This window comes from Molothrus ater, chromosome 6 (genome assembly GCF_012460135.2).
Source record: "Molothrus ater isolate BHLD 08-10-18 breed brown headed cowbird chromosome 6, BPBGC_Mater_1.1, whole genome shotgun sequence".
Classification (NCBI taxonomy): domain Eukaryota; kingdom Metazoa; phylum Chordata; class Aves; order Passeriformes; family Icteridae; genus Molothrus; species Molothrus ater.
The window spans coordinates 21,865,439-21,880,874 of NC_050483.2; the positions used below are offsets into that span (position 1 = coordinate 21,865,439).

Genomic DNA, 15,436 nt, shown 5'->3' on the forward strand with positions numbered 1-15,436 from the left:
TGCGTTGAAGTTATGGGACAAACCCAGGAATCAAACGGGACTTGGTAGTTTACCGGATAGAGAGGTATTTTCTTTCCGGACATAGCGATGAGGGAAGAAAAAGGAGGCAATTAACGCTACGTGTTAATTTAATGTAATTTATACCAGTAGTGTGAAGTCAGTTTTTGTTCAATCTGATGTTTTAAAGTAACTTGTTAATTAACTAGGGATAAGTTACTCTATGTATCAAAGGAAATAATAATAAATAATAAATGACAAATAATAAATCAGTCTAAGTGACATTAGTAAATTTTGTTTGTGTATTTTTGTTTTCCTCCTTACGTTTTTGAAGCATATCTTGGGGTTCACAGTTAGCTGAACTTGGGGCTGAACATACTTAAACTTCTGCGAATGGAAATATTCTTGTGAGGTTATTTTCCTTGCTAATAGTAATCCTCCTGAGATGCAGAAGAAGACTAATTTATTATAACTACTAAATCAAGTGCAGAGAATATTACACTGTTGAGCTCAAACAACAACATAAAAAGGAAATACACCATAGTAGGCTTGTTTTCTATTGCTCAGTTTCTGGGAGAGGTATGTGAGGAACTCTACAAACATTTTTGAGCCAGAAAGCACATCAGATTTAGCCAATGATATCACCTGAAGTACAGTTCTTAAAGTATACATAGATGGTTCTCAGAAGAAAGAAGTGAAATCTATGGGTTTTTTCAAGGAAAGGTATTGTTCCACTGGAGGAAAAAAAGTTGTTTTGCTTATGAAAGAAATTATTGAGTAGCCACAGAAAAGGGATAAGTGCCTTTAGTGCCAGTGTTATAACCTCCGGTGGTTTGGACTTGCAGAGTGAAGCTGGTGAAGATGGCTTGAGATACAAATCAGCAAGTCCAGAACAAAATAAAGCAGAAAAGATCAAGGCAAGGGAAATATGATTAATCTGTTGTAATGTGCTTTAAACTTGTTAGTGTATGGCCTACTCTGTTCCCATTCTAACCATTGCTTTTCCAGTTTTACAATAGTAGGTTTTCCTAGATTCTGTTTTCTTATTTCAGTGGCAATGCATTAGCACTGGAGTTGTGTTTTAGCACAATAAATACAGAATATTCCCTTGCCAAAAATGTATGATCTACCTGCAAATACTGTACTGTATTAGTAGTGGAAGCTACACGCAAAGGGGGTCAAATAGTTGAGGGTACCCAAAGGGAAAGACAAGATTAGTAATAGAGGTGATCTAATCTGGCAGCGATTGTACACTTAGGTGTTGGACAATTTTTGAAGAGCAAAATACGATGACAGAGAAATTAAAGGTGGGATGAAATGCAGCAGTTTTAGCAAAAAAAGGCTGTGCAGACTACCTTGTTACCCTGTGTTTCATTGTGAGGAAACTTTGATACTGTACCACATGAGGAAATAATGTAAAACAGAGAAAATTTGGATTAATTGCATTGTAAGGTGACTTTGGAATGAACTGGCAGATAATAGGTAGAAAGAGACTATACTGAGGAAAAGAAGGCTGGAAACTGGAGGTTTTGAGGACTATTGGAATTCTTTCCTTAGTGATACTAGTGAAAAAGTACAGCAATGATAAAATCTTATGACACGAAACTGGTGGACTGTATTAATAGAGAGGAAGATTGGAATATCCATGTGCTGACATGATGAATCAAAACTGAGATTAATAGAATTAGATGAGATTTAGTGATGCAACTAGAAACTGATGACAATTTATTCTGTCACTTCAGTGACAGGTTGGTAGTTGGTGTAATAGTCAGCAGGAGAATGACAGCATGTGACATGGCTGAGAAAATAATAATAAAAAAAGATAGTGTCCTAGAAAGTGTTAAGGGATGGATTTCCTGTATGTATAGAAAGTATTGCTGTCAAAGTGTATGACATTAATAAGATCTTATGTGGAGCCCAACTATCACCCACATTCAGATAAATGGGTTCAAACAGATGGATGGAACAGATGCAGAAAAGGACCACATGGATGTTAAGAGGAATAGAGGGGCTTGACAGAGAGACACAGAAGTGACAATTACACTTACGTAAGGAAGGAAAATAATTATATGAGCTCAAGATTAGAATAAAGCAAAACAAATGTGTGTGAAAGGGATAATGGGTAGACTTTGCTGGAAATTGGAGGAAGAGCTTTAACTATCAGACTGACGATATTCTGGGGTAGTTTCAAACGAGAAACAAGTTTAATTTTCTTCTAGAAGGAAGTTTGATATATCCAGGAAAGAACATCAATGTTGGGTTCTGCACAGGGGTGGGGAATTTGACTTGGGAATCCTGGATATCCCCTCCCATAATATCACATTCTTGTCTATCAGTGGACTCTGAGATGGATATGTTAAGTTACAGTGGGTCCATTTTGAAAAGTGCTGCTAGTTTTTGTCACATTAATTTCATTTTATGGCTCTTAATTGAGTAGCTTGGTTGTGTTTACTCTGAACTATGTGTTGTTTGGTTTGGACACTATGGCTTGAATTCATGCAGTGCTACCTGACTTCTTGTGCCTGGATGGGCTACTTGTAGGAGTCTTAATGGAACAATTTTTAGGTAAGTTTTTAGGTATCTAGGCCAAGACAATGTTGCATTCTAAAATGTATGTATAATCAGTTTCCTTGGGACTTTGTGTCTTTTTTTTCCCCTGCCTTTTGGACTGTAGTTTTTACATACTGCATATAGTGCAGTACTCAATAAGTAACAGAAGAACCTAAAGATTAAAGAACATTGCTTTTCAGCAAGGCTGCTGTCCTCTAGGTAGACAGTTTAGATTTTTACTTGGCATTTTGGCTTTTGGGAAATCTCCACAGGGTAGGGAGTAAAGCAAGCTTGCTCAGTCATCCATTTTAATTTTATTTTTCAGTCCTAATAATCTGCTACATCTGTAGCAGATTATTCAAAGAGAAGTAATATGTTTTAAGGAGGTAACTTCCTGTTCAGTGGTCAATAGAAAACTAAGTGATAGAATCAATCCAATCATCAATTTATGCATTAAGTGCTACCACAGGCACTTTCAGTAGTTGCTGAAGCAAAGAAGTGAATTGATTATAAGAATTAAACTTCCTTCATATGCCTAGAGGTGAACAAGTAATGAAAATGGAAGGCTTATTTGGTATGAGACAGTATGAAAGACTAGGAAGAAAGAATAAAAAAAAAAGACTAACTGATTTCTTGAACTTTTTTTCTGTAAAGTGGGATTTGAGCTACAGACATTTATCTTGAAGCTTACAGGGCAGAGGTGTGACCAAAGAGTGATGGTATGAGTGTGGAATAAAACATACTTGGTTGTTATTTAACCCAGATTCCTGAAAGTTATTTTATTCTTCTATTATGAGTCTGATTCTTTAAAGAAAATAATTCCTATTCATAGCAGGTTCTTTCTCTTGTTCTTTTCTTAACCTTTTTGACTTGAAAGGAAGTTGTGGACTTCCCTTTGAAATGGTAGGAATACTGTGTTAGGCCTTCAGCAAAGAAAAATTTTCTGACCTGATTAGCTCATGTCATCCTGCCAGGCTTTCTGCCACTAAAAGAGGCACTTCCACTGGTGTCACTTGTTTCTAGTCCTCTTGTGCTGTATTATGCCTCTTGAAATAACACTGATTGGGGAAAGTCATGGAAGTGAGCAGCGTTCACATGATAAGGCTGATAATGACATTTGTGTGACTCAAAAACAAAAGCAAAACAGCTCATATTTTAGTGTTCAACAAAAATAAGATGTTACTGCTGTCACCAAGAGCAGGCCAAATCCATTCTTTTGCTGGTTTTAGGTAACCACATCTGGGGGGAGTGTGTACATGTGTCTGCTCACACACATGTATGTATAAACATACACCTGGTTTTGCTGCAGGTGCTGGCTGATGAGTAGAAGTAACAGAGAACTGATATATAGGAATACTGGGAACCTACACACTGAACAGAACCAGAGTATGGCAGGGCTTGGTTTGGTATCAGTAGACTCAGAAAGGGAGGGCTCACTGCAGCCTGTGGCAGCATTTTTGAGTTGTTTTTTTAATTGCTCATTGTTTGGTTTTAATTATTTTTTTGTAGGAATACTTTGGAGCCAGGCCATTGCTTCTGTAAATCTTCAGATTTCCACTGAAGTCACCAGATGGGGGATAGCATTTTACACACCTCAAATAGATAGCCTTGTGTGTGAAAACATTATTATGGTGTCTTTGGTCCTACATTGTTTTTAAACAATGGTGGTTTTGAAATGCCAATTTCAGTGGTTAAAACTGCAATGGTAAAAGTCTTTAGGAAGTCTGGAATCCAAACATTTTAAAGAAATACAGAGAATTTGATGAAAAATATGCAGATGCATAATTGGGATTTAAAGATAAATAGCAATCTGAGATACCCTTTTTGCTTGCAGCTTCTGTCATGGTAGGGTCCTAGTTGAACTTTCTGCCCTCACATTTCCCCTAGGAATGATACATTTTGTTTAACAGGCATTCAAAGTAGAGTTCATGTTTGTGAAATACTGGGAGTAGCCAAGAGGAAGTCTTCTTGTGTTTTGGCAACAGAACTGTCTGGCATGTGGATTTTTAGGGAGACACCTGAGGACTACAGATTTTTTTTAAAAGGATGAGACAACAGAGATTTATTACCAAATGTGGTCTATCATTGGGGGCTGAAAGTGAATGTATCATGTAAGATGACAGTGTTAGCAGTGGTGTGAGTGCCATGCATTCCTGAACTTTGTTCGTTTCATGTGGACAAGTATCTCTATCACTTATCTACAGTTCCAAAACTAGGTAGAAGAGACATCAAGGATTAAACAATGAGCAAACAGCATTTCATTTCTATGGATGATATTTTCAGCTCAAATCAATATATTTCAGTGCGTTGTCGGATTGAAAAAGGGTAATCTGTTGTCATGGCCATATTATGTCTCCAGTAAACACATGCTGCACTGGATTTGCAGCATGCACAACTATTAGAATTTTTTTTTGAGTAGTACTTGATTTCCAATATTGCTGGTGATTATAAAACCCAACCCTCACTACGTATGCATGTCCTACTAAGCTTTTCCTTGGTTTGCATAGTAAGAGGATCTGGAGCTCCCCATTGCAGTCACTTCTGAGAACTCTAAACAGGGAATGGCAACAAAAAGTGGAATTTTGAGTTTTAACAGGAGACGCACTTGTCAATCCATAGCAGGTAAAAGTGAAAAATCCCCGTATCAAGCACAAGAAGTTTGTAGTACCATTTGTATTGTTTCCTGTTTGAAAGGTGAACTGAACAGACCTTCCCATAAAGAGCAGCATACATCTGCATGGCACATTGGATTTGCAATCTGTAGACTCAACTAGTTAATGTGCCAGCTACTGTTTGGCTTTAGGTTCTGTTTGTCTTCCATTGCTACATTTGCCTGGAGTGTTTTGTTGTTGAGAAATTTGGGACTTTATTCCCTGAAGCAGGCTAGATTGCTGATGCCCAAGGTTTATTTGAGAAGCAAGGAGTGTATAGCTGTAACACAGTATGGTAACCTAAAATGCCTGACTGACTCAGTTTCAAAGTTAAGACTTGAGCTTCGCAGCTGCCTTGTGTTTGCAGATTTCTGCCCTTCTCATAGAAACTATACCCAAAAGTGTGCAATTGCAGATGAGTGACACATCAATCAAAATTTGTGCTTAGTTGGTTATTTATTATGGCACTTAATGTTACCAGTTCCATCCCTTTCTCTCAACCTGCTGTTCTCTGGCTCCCTTGTTTCCTGCAAGCTCTGCAGAGCAGGGCCGATCAGCTCAAAGTGCCTTATGCTAGGCCCACAGGAGTCCTGTACTGCAGGAGCTGACAGCAAGAGCCAGCTGGCAAAGCCCAAGTCTGAACCATGGAACCCCAGCACCTGCTGCATGTGTAGCATGCCAAAAGGAAGGAGGGTTACATAAATACCTGCTTTTATATTCGCCCAGATACACCACTTTAACATTTGCTGAAGATGTATGCACAGGATGTGTGCTGGGGCTGAGAATGTCTGCTGCAGCCCCTCCAGCTCTCCCTCCCATTATTATAGCTGAAAGAAAAACAGTTACTGAGAAGAAATTCTTTACTGAGGGTGATGAGGCACTGGAATAGGTTGCCCAGAGAAGTTGTGCACGTTCCATCCCTGTGAATGTCCAAGACCATCTTGGATGGGGCTCTGAGAACCCTGGCCTTGTGAAAGGCATCCTTGCCCATGGCAAGAGAGTTGAAAGTATATGATCTTTAAGGTCCCTTCCAACCTAGGCAACTCTATGGCTCTATGATGTGATGATTCTGTGATTCTGTGTGCTGTGAAATAGCTTCAACCAAAATCACCTCACCCTGCACACCTGTGCCATGCTGTTAAAGCACTTTTCTGCCCTTTCAGGCAGAGGAGGGAAACTGGAACTCCTGGGTGAGTGCTAAATAGTGCACGGACTCGGAGGGGTACCATGAGCCTTGCAAGGAGATGGAGTAGATGCCTAAGGAAAAGCTGAGGATCTGGAATTCCACACAAGGTATCTTGCCTCACCCCATCATTACAATGAACTCAGCAGTTGATGAGGTGCATTGAGAGATTTGTTGGCATGTCTGAATGGTTCTTGTTGAGACATTAATAGAATGGACAATGAAGCTTACATTCTTAGGTATTCTAGTTTTTGCCTTCAGTGTGCACTGAGGCAGGGTGTCTTAATTTGGGGCTATGGATTTAGGCAAAGACCCACTGCAGGGCTCAGCACTGCAGCAGCCAGGCCCATTATTGAATCTGGCCTCACTGCAATAAGTGTGAGTAATGGTAAGAGAGGCATGAGAGCAGAATGACTGTACAGAGGGGAGAGCTGCTCTTGAGTTGCTAGAGTGAAAAACATATTTGTAAAGGGATAAAATTAGTGCTGGGTACAAGAATGCCATTTAATAAAACAAATGACTACACTGTTCAGGGGCAGGAAAAAATATGACACATCACAGATAACCAGCAGTCCCCCTCTCCTGTCTCAGGGTTGCTGCAGAGCAGACGGCATTTCTGGCAGCACTGGGCAGGCTGGGATGAGAAGTGGATCCCAGTGCTGAGGCTTCCTGAGTGCTGAGACCCCTGAGCCACAGGTGTCACTGTGGGGACAGTGAGTGACTGTCTTGGGTGCTCGCCTGTGGACTTGTAGTGAGAAGTGTTTTCCTCAGGTACCGAGAGAGCAGGGCAGGAGGGAAACATGGGAATGTGGTCTCACTGAGATGTGTATTGCTTGTGAGGTACTTGTGGCAGCAACATCACAGAAAAACTTCATAATAAAAATCAAATACTTCTTATTGGGTGCTCTTTTATCCTCTGTTCATTGTGGTTTATTGCTCCTGTGCTATATTTTTGTTTTCGTTGTCTCCTTTTGATGTCGTCATCTGTGTGGTTCTATGTCCCTATCTTTTGTTCCTTATTGTTGCATTTTTTAGTCATGCATGTCACTACTCCTTTAGCTTTCCTAAAGACTTCTCTCTCATCTCTGTTGTGATCTGCTGTACAGCTTAGCCATGATCCATATGATGGAGCAATGTAGCCAAGCTGTGGGCTGACCGAGGTTTGCATCACTGCCCTGACCCAGATTGCATCTGCAGTCATCTGGAACTGACTACACGCCTGAACTGATAAAAGAGGCTGTGGAAATATGGATCTCTGGGGCCTTGGCAAGGTATCCTCATATGTGTATGCATGTTGATGTGTGAGTACACTCAAAATGCCTGTCTGTTACATTAGCTCAGTGACTGGGTGCTCCTTTGGGATTTGCAGCAGCTTACGGCAAATGGGAACAGACCTGCAAAGCTCATGAGAATACTAGGATTAACCCTGGAAAGGGGGATATGCCTGTTGCTCAGGAATGTGTGATGCCCATAAGCAAGAGATGCAAACCCCCTCATTTGACCTTTGTATAATTCTTTCCCTTCCAGTGAGTCCCTTTCCCTGCCTGTGACTCATCTTCTTCTAAATGTAGACTGTAAGCCTCTCAGAGGACTGCCTTTTTCTCCAAGCAGGGTAGCATAAAAAATAGCAACACTTTTGAATAACCAGTATGATTTTTTTAACACAAAAAAAAAAATGGAGGAGGGCCTTGCTTTGTCTGTGCTTCTCTGTCAAGGGGTTTATCAGTCCCCCTGAGAGAACAGTGGGGCAGGTTCTGTCCTGACCTGCAACAAGAAGGTTGTTCAGACAAGAGGTCTCAGGACCAGCACAACTGCAGTGCAGTGGGCAGGAGATGTTATAATAAAAGATGGGTAGACTCTGACAGAGACCAACAAATCTTTCATAGCACCCACATACTTTCCTTCCTATTTCTGACCCATTTGTAATTGTCAGCATTCCCTTGGTAACTGCAGTGCAGCTTACAAGAATGTCCAGTAGGAAGTTGCCTGCTCCCTTCAGCAGGTTTCCCAATGCTCATCTCCTTTCCTCCAGCCTCTACATGCACTGTCCAGCTGCCCAACTTTTCTTCTAAACACTTGGTGAGTCTGGTGACCACTGTTAACTTCCATCCTTTGCTTCAGCTCTACAATATTGCCTTTGACTTGTAGTAGATCTCTTTTCTGCCTTTTCTCTTTCCAGATGCTTATGCCATATTCACCTGTCCTCTGGAACACAAAAGAGTGAGGATCAGCAGTGTCATTTATTCTGCAAAAACTGAACAGATGAGAACTGCTGTGACAGCCAATAGACAAAATTAAAAATTAAGGAAAGGCTGGTATGGAACAAGAGGAAAATTATCCCAGCATTTTGCATTTTTTGTAATCAAGGTCCTGTCTTTGGAGGGTGTTATGTCAACTACACACTTGGTGAGGCCTATAAGGATTTTCCTTGTGTAATACCTGCAGGAGTTAGGCCTAGCCTATCACACTATTCTAAAAGTGATGTCCAGTAAGCAATAGGTGGGCTCTCTTGGGAAAAATGCAGGAAGAAAACTTGGTGAGAGCTGGATCCTCTGCAGTGTCACCTCTCATGAGGGATTGACAAAAGAAAAAAAAAAGGTGAACTAATTCACCATGGGGATGGAAGGATGGATGCTTCCTGTTTTTTTCATTGCAAAGTGTATGATAGTTTCATGCTTTTAATTGACATCAGTGCAGTGTTGTTCAATCCAATGAAATTTGAATCCCACAATGAATTTGTTTTCTACAAGTAGATTATGAACAGAAGCGTTTGATTTTTATCAATTATGTATTTTTGAGTGAAAAGCTATTTTGTGTATATGTATTTAACAGCAGGAAATGTAGCAAATGTTTATTTTTATTAAACTAATAAAAAGGATAAACCTATCACGGCAAATTTTCATTTGATTTCTTTGGTCTTGTTTCCCTTAACATAGACAAGAGGTCATAGTGTGCAGCCCCAGGTATCAGGATGCAGAGTTCTTTGCCATCAAGTAGTTGGTGTCATACTAGTGTGTCTTGTTTCTAAATGAGAGCTGTGAAGTGGCAGTAGTGCTTTAACTGCATTCACAGGGCACCATGGCCAGGTTGTGGCCCCAAGTTGCAATACGCAGGGTACTGCTTACCTGTTACAATTAAGGTGGCACCTTACATCGGCTCTTTCCAAAGTCTGAAGCAGGAAAAGGTTAGGAAATGTGGAATGAGATGAGAAAAGAGAAACTGTAGAGCACTTGTAAATCCATTGTGGTCTTCAGAGGTGGAGCTGCAAGGGGAGGCCAGGCCTGAGGTGTGCCAGGATTTGGCAGATTAGGCTCCTGGAGGCTTCCTCTGCCATCGACATGGTATGTGGCAAGTAACACAAAGGAGTTGGATGAGGGGAACATGGCTGCAGCCTGGCAGCTGGTACAGCTTGGAGATCTTCAGCAGTAGTGGCTGGATTTGAGTATGACCTGTTTGCTAGTCCAGGAGAGAAAGGAAAGACAACATTAAGACTACCCCCTGTGCTACTTGTTATTAATAACTCAGATGGTTGTGGATCTCCACAAAACCTAATCTAGAGAAAGTTTTTTACTGCTTGAACTAAGGTCATTGTCAAATAAGTGATATAAAAGGCTTGTTTTCTAGAAGAAAAATGTTGGCACTGATAGTTGCAAGGGGCTCCCTTTAAAAACAGCAGTCCCCTGGACCTCAACTAGTCTTCTCTGACATTTTAACTGACCCACACCTTACACCACATTGCCGCTGATTTTCCATGTTCCTCAGCCACTCCTGCCGTTTCAGCCTCTTGAGGCAATACATCTCAAGCATGAGGTATTTCAGGGCTTCAGCCTCCCACAGCCTACATTGCCCCATCTCCTCTCCATTGCCCCAGGCTCCCTCCTGGGGTGTGTGTGTCATTTCAGAGGTGTCTCCTACACTCCTTCCAAGTCCAGGCGTTCCTAACCCCATCGTGTGAGGGGCTCTGGGAGAGAGGTCGTGTCAAGCGGGCAGGTGAAGGGCGACGAGGCAGGGCAAGTTCAGGCATGGCACAACAAGTGGGCAGCTCAGGGGAAATATTTCGGAAGCCTCCATTGCCCCTGGATCTTGTCGGGAAGGACAGACCGAGGCCAGCCGGACGGGACAGCGCTGCCAGCCCCGCGGTGTGTGGGGTGCAGTGGCAGCTGGGCTGTGGTGCTCAGCCCCTCTTTTCCCGGGATGGACTTTCCCCGGGGCGGGTTCCCTTTGTCCCGGGGTCCCTGCGGACCCGTGCCGTGCCGTGCCGTGGCGATCGCGGCGCGGCTGCGTGGGCGAGCGCAGTGCGGGGCTGGGGGAGGTGAACCGAAGGACACATTCGAGTGTGAGGCGGAGCCTGAGCATTTTATGAATGGGCTCATATGACGTCAGTGGGGGCGGGAGCGGAGGCTCCGTCTTTCACCAGTCCTGCGGGGTTCCTGGGCGGCGGGGCCAATCGAAGTGCGGCGACCGGGTGACGGCCATGCTCACTGGCCAATGGCGGCAAGAGAGCGGTGCCGACCACGTGGGGCGCAGGCCGCAAGTAGTACGGGGGCGTGTGGCCGCTCGCTGCCCGCCCCCCCCTTCCCGGCGCGGCGGGGCCGGGCGGCCCCAGGGCGGGCGGGCCCGGCCGCGTTGCCGGGATACCCGGTGGCTGAGAGGCCCCTCCGCCAATCGCGGCGGGGCGGGGGCGGGCGCCGTGACGGTTGCGGGGCGGCGGTGGCCGGGAGGGCTCAGTCCGGCCGCGGCAGCCTCCGCAGCATGGTGGCTACCGCCGCGCTCCCGGCCGCCGGCCTCTTCTACTGGGTGGGCGCGCTGGGCGCTCTCTACGCGGCGGCGCTGGCCTCGTACCGCCTTCTGGCCGGGCTCCGCGTCTGGGTGCTGGGTACCGGCGCCGCCGCCGTGGGGCCGGCGCTGGGCGCCTGGGCAGGTGAGTGCGCGTCCCGGCCGCCCCCGCCGCGGCTCTTTCTCTGGTGACTCCCGGGCCGGGGCAGGGACCTCGCGGGGGAGCGGCCTCGGCCTGGCGGGGAGGGGGACGCGGGCGGCGGGGACGGGCCCTCCCCTCGGAGGGACCGGGGCAGTCTGGCGGAGCGCCCGTGGGGCGACAGCCAGGTCCGGGGCTGGCTGGTCTGGGGCAGCGTCTGAGGGACCGGCGGGTTCCACTGCTCTGCCGAGTGGGCCCCCGACTAGCCGGGAGCCGCTCTCAAGCTCCCCAGGAAACGTGCGGGAGCAGAGCACGCCGGTCGGGTCGGTCCTGAGAGAAGCGCCGATTGTTGGGACTTGCGGGCGGGCAGGCGGACGCGCATGGCGTGTGTGAACTTGGTGTCTCCAGGGCGGCCGGGCGCGCAGCGCGGCTCCGGGGCCGCTCCGCAGTTCCCAGCGCTGCCGGGGCCGCTCCGCAGTTCGCAGCGCGGCCGGTCGGTGCGCGCCGCCCCCTCCGCGCCGGCCTCGCACCTCATCGCTGACGTCAGGCCCGCCCCGTCCCCGCCGCCCCCGGAGGAGCGGCCGCTCCCGGCGCAGCGGAGGCCGCGCGGCCCCTGCCCGGCACCGGGAGCCCTGCGAGCGAACGGCGGCAGCCGCGGGTGCCCAGGGAGAAGAGCTGTGCTGGAGGGGGAGGGAAGAGCCCTGCCGAGAGCGGCGGGAGAACAGCGGAGCGGCGCGAAACTTATGCCGACTCCGTCTGCTCCTGCAGCTCGGCCCCTCCTCGGTCCCGTGCCGCGCTCGGGAAGGGGCTGAAGCACGAGTGGCCCTCCCTTTGGAGGGGGTGACAGTAGCGGTGGCCGGGAGGGGGTGGCGGCAGCATTTAGCTGGCATCCCTGAAATACAGGAGCGCTGTGGAAGTACAGCAGAGGCTATTACCAGGGTAATTTCAGTGCTACGCTGCTCTAACTTTTCTCAGTACTTCGATTCCTGGTTAGAGGAGCCGCGCTGGGAAAAGAGAGTTTGTTCCATCCGAGTCTGCCGCTGCCTTTAAGTAATGATGAGATGATAGAAAGGGCTTCTCTGCTGGTGTAACAGATCAGGCCAAGGGAATTTTCAAATCCATTATTGGAAAAGTTATTGGAAAGGGCAAGTTTTGTGCTTGATTGGGAATTGATAAGATGGGCCACAAAAATAATTGTAGCGTGTAAGGAGTGTGAGTTTAAGGTGAGATGACACTTTAAAAGGCTGCAAAAGGTATTTCCTTTCATCAAAGGGAGTAGGAGGACATCAGGTGCTCAGCTGCTGCAGCTGCTTCCAGGTGCCAGACCTGTAGGCAGAGTAGCCCTGCAGGTTGATTGCTGGGCTTATGACTGTGCTCCCCCCATAACCTCTGCAGCCAGCACAGAACTTGTATGTGAACACATGCCTGGGTAGTTGAATGTCTGCTTGTGTGAGACACCAGTAAAGCAGCACTGCTACTCACAGCATACATAATGCCAGAGCATGTCATGAGTCCTGTGTTTACAGGCTTGAAGTGCAGCAGCCGTGCCTTGGATAAGTAACAGCTTGACATACAAATAACTAAGGCCCAGGTGTTCCTTTCAGCTGCAGAAACGTTATGCCTGTTAAAGATATGGCTGGCACAGGACACCCAAACCTTCTTTGACTTTCTAATATGGGTTTTGAATATATTACTGCATTATCAGTTGCCTGCTGACTTGTGGTGCATCACAGAAATCTTGGTGGCCTCTTGAGCTTGTTTTGCATTGTTTCAAACATGGAGGTCTGCTGTGCTTGAGCCAAATGCCAGCTTATCAGCTGGAACCACAAACTGTAAACAGCAGATCTTCCCACAGTCACATCCTCAAACATCCAGAGAACTGCAGTGCAAATGTCCTCTGTCACTGTCTTGAGCAAGTGCAGGCAGCAGTGGGCCACTGTATGTGGCCAATGGCTGCTCACAGAAGTTGTTCTTTCTCTGCCAAGATTGTGATGTTCAAGGCAGGGAGGAAGAGGAGCACTGGCAGCACAGCTAAATTCTATGTTTATTGCTCTGCTCTGAACTGGGAGCACTGCTGCAGTGTCAAGGAGAATGGAGAAATGAGGTGATGATGCCTGCTGTCACTGTAGGAAGACATGTGGCCATCATGAGTTAGCTGTTGTGTGTCCTCTGTGTGCAGCTGATGCAGGTGAGATGCTGCTTTACTGGGACAGCTGCTGTAGTCTCCAGCTGAAATGAAGAGAGGTTGTCTTAGTCTGAATAAGCACTGGGGTGGTTTGCCCTGAAGTGTGTTGTGGCTGGGCAGGCTCTCTGTTTTCTGTCATGGAAAGGAAGATGGAGGCACAGCTGCAGATATGTTGGGTCACCTTGATTGGCAAATTACTAAGTAATACTGTAGGAAGAAGTGCATTTCCTTTTTTTCTGATATTTTAAAAAACAGTGGTTTTGATGCTAATTGGCTGCTGTAGTTATTGTGTCAATGTATTCCTTCTAGTGCACAACTAGAGAGCAACTTTATAAAAACCCTAAAACACAAGTCCTTTTGGAAGGACTTCTTACTGCCCTTGAACTCTTCTGTACATTTGAAATTGGGTTGCAAATTTTTTCCTTGTTTTCTTAGAGATTTTTTCAGATGCATATATGCAATTGCTTCTGTGTATGCTTGGTCTAACTTACTGGTATTTAAAAAGAGGGGATGTGAGGAGGAGGAACCACTATGTGAACTGGTAATGTACTCTGGAAAAACTAGGTTTGCACTACTTGAAATAGCACCTCTTTTGACAAAAAGTTAGTTTTTCTACAGTCACAGTTATGTGTGAAGGTCTGCATGCAGCTGTTCTGGTTTTTCTCTCTGTATAACTTGCATCTGGCTTGGTTTTTGGCTACTGTACTGTTAAGTACAGTATGGAAGTTGGGTGGATGTCTCAAACGTGAGATTTCTGGGTGCCTCTTGAGAGACTATACAGTGAGAACTCCTGGGTTGAATGTTCTGCCTTTAATGTGCTTCACAAGTTGGTAAAAGAGGAAAAAAATAACAGTTCCTTTGATTTAAAAACAATGTAGCTAAATAAACAACAGACTCAACAGGACCAGAGTGCTAAGGAGTCATTCTGAATTCACCAAGAGTACAGCAAAGATGTGGTTGTTCCTCTGCCTCCCTCTAGGCAGACAGATCTGTTGCTAGTGCTGATTGTTGCGATCCATAGTTGTATTTCCTTAGGTTGGATGAGAGTCCTGTTCTTCTCCCATTGATGGTAGTGGCAGGCAGCCACCTTGCTTCTCTGCCATTGAAAACTGGGTGTATTCTGGAGTACAGAGTGTCTGGAGCAGGGAACTGTCTGCTGCTGTTACAGCTCCCATTTGGAGAGTTGCCGTGTCTCCTATTTTAGGAAGCCGCCTCTTTTGCAGGAAAACATGAAATCATTCTTCTCCTTCCCTTGAGTAACTTGGTGAAATGAATTCAAAATCCTATAGTGATTTAGGCTGGGAGGGACCTCAGGAGGCTTGCAGTCCAACCTCCTGTTTGGAGCAGGGTCAGCTGTGTAATCAGAGCAGTTCAGTGTATGCAGATAATCAACTCTGCATGTTCAATACACACGGGCAGTGCAAATTGGATTGATCTGGTGCTCTAAAGCATCCAACGTCTTGGTTGTGTGGGTGCTTAAACTTTTTGTTTCTTTTTCTCCTGTCTCAACATTGCAAATATTTTGATGATAAATGCGGGGTTTTTTCCCCCCAATTTTCTGTAGCTGAAGCAATGTGTTAACTGGAAACAAAATTATTTTGATTATGTGAGTTGCCATATGACACTTGAAGAAAAGTCCTGCTTTCTTTCAAGCCTCACAGTGTCTTAGAAAAGCATCCACTTCTTCTCCTCTATCTTCAATGCCTCTGATAGAGTCATGGTTGAATAATTGTACATTTAGTGGCTACAAGATATCTGCTAGTGGTGATGCTTTCTCATGTGGTGAATACAGCTGTACAGTTGTATTTGGGCCAACAAAGGTTTGTGAAGATGAGCTTGCCTTAATTAAGCTTCTTGGAGTTTATTCACTAACGTGCAAAATTAACTAAATGTGGGCAATTTGCTCTAGGTTTCTTAAAAAAGAATTTGAGAGGTCGTTAATCAGGGTGGTGCTC

General features: G+C 45.5%; 1 protein-coding gene and 1 long non-coding RNA gene across 6 annotated transcripts in view; both read left to right on the top strand.

Moving 5' to 3' along the window:
• The window catches only part of LOC118687259 (uncharacterized), a 74,889-nt gene extending 65,622 nt beyond the window's left edge, over positions 1-9,267 (top strand). For 3 of the 5 annotated variants that reach the window (XR_004980311.2, XR_008508470.1, XR_004980313.2), the window contains 3 exons: positions 6,362-6,491; positions 7,488-7,652; positions 8,315-9,267. This is a non-coding gene — a long non-coding RNA (uncharacterized LOC118687259). The remainder of the gene's footprint in view (positions 1-6,361; positions 6,492-7,487; positions 7,653-8,314) is intronic. The other 2 variants (XR_008508472.1, XR_008508471.1) reach the window with 2 other exon arrangements.
• Positions 9,268-10,869: 1,602 nt separating this feature from the next.
• HSD17B12 (hydroxysteroid 17-beta dehydrogenase 12) overlaps positions 10,870-15,436 on the top strand; it is an 83,063-nt gene continuing 78,496 nt past the window's right edge. Inside the window, 3 exon segments of the mRNA XM_036383828.1 lie at positions 10,870-10,962; positions 10,964-11,126; positions 11,129-11,302. Of these exon segments, the coding sequence (XP_036239721.1) occupies positions 10,870-10,962; positions 10,964-11,126; positions 11,129-11,302 (430 nt within the window).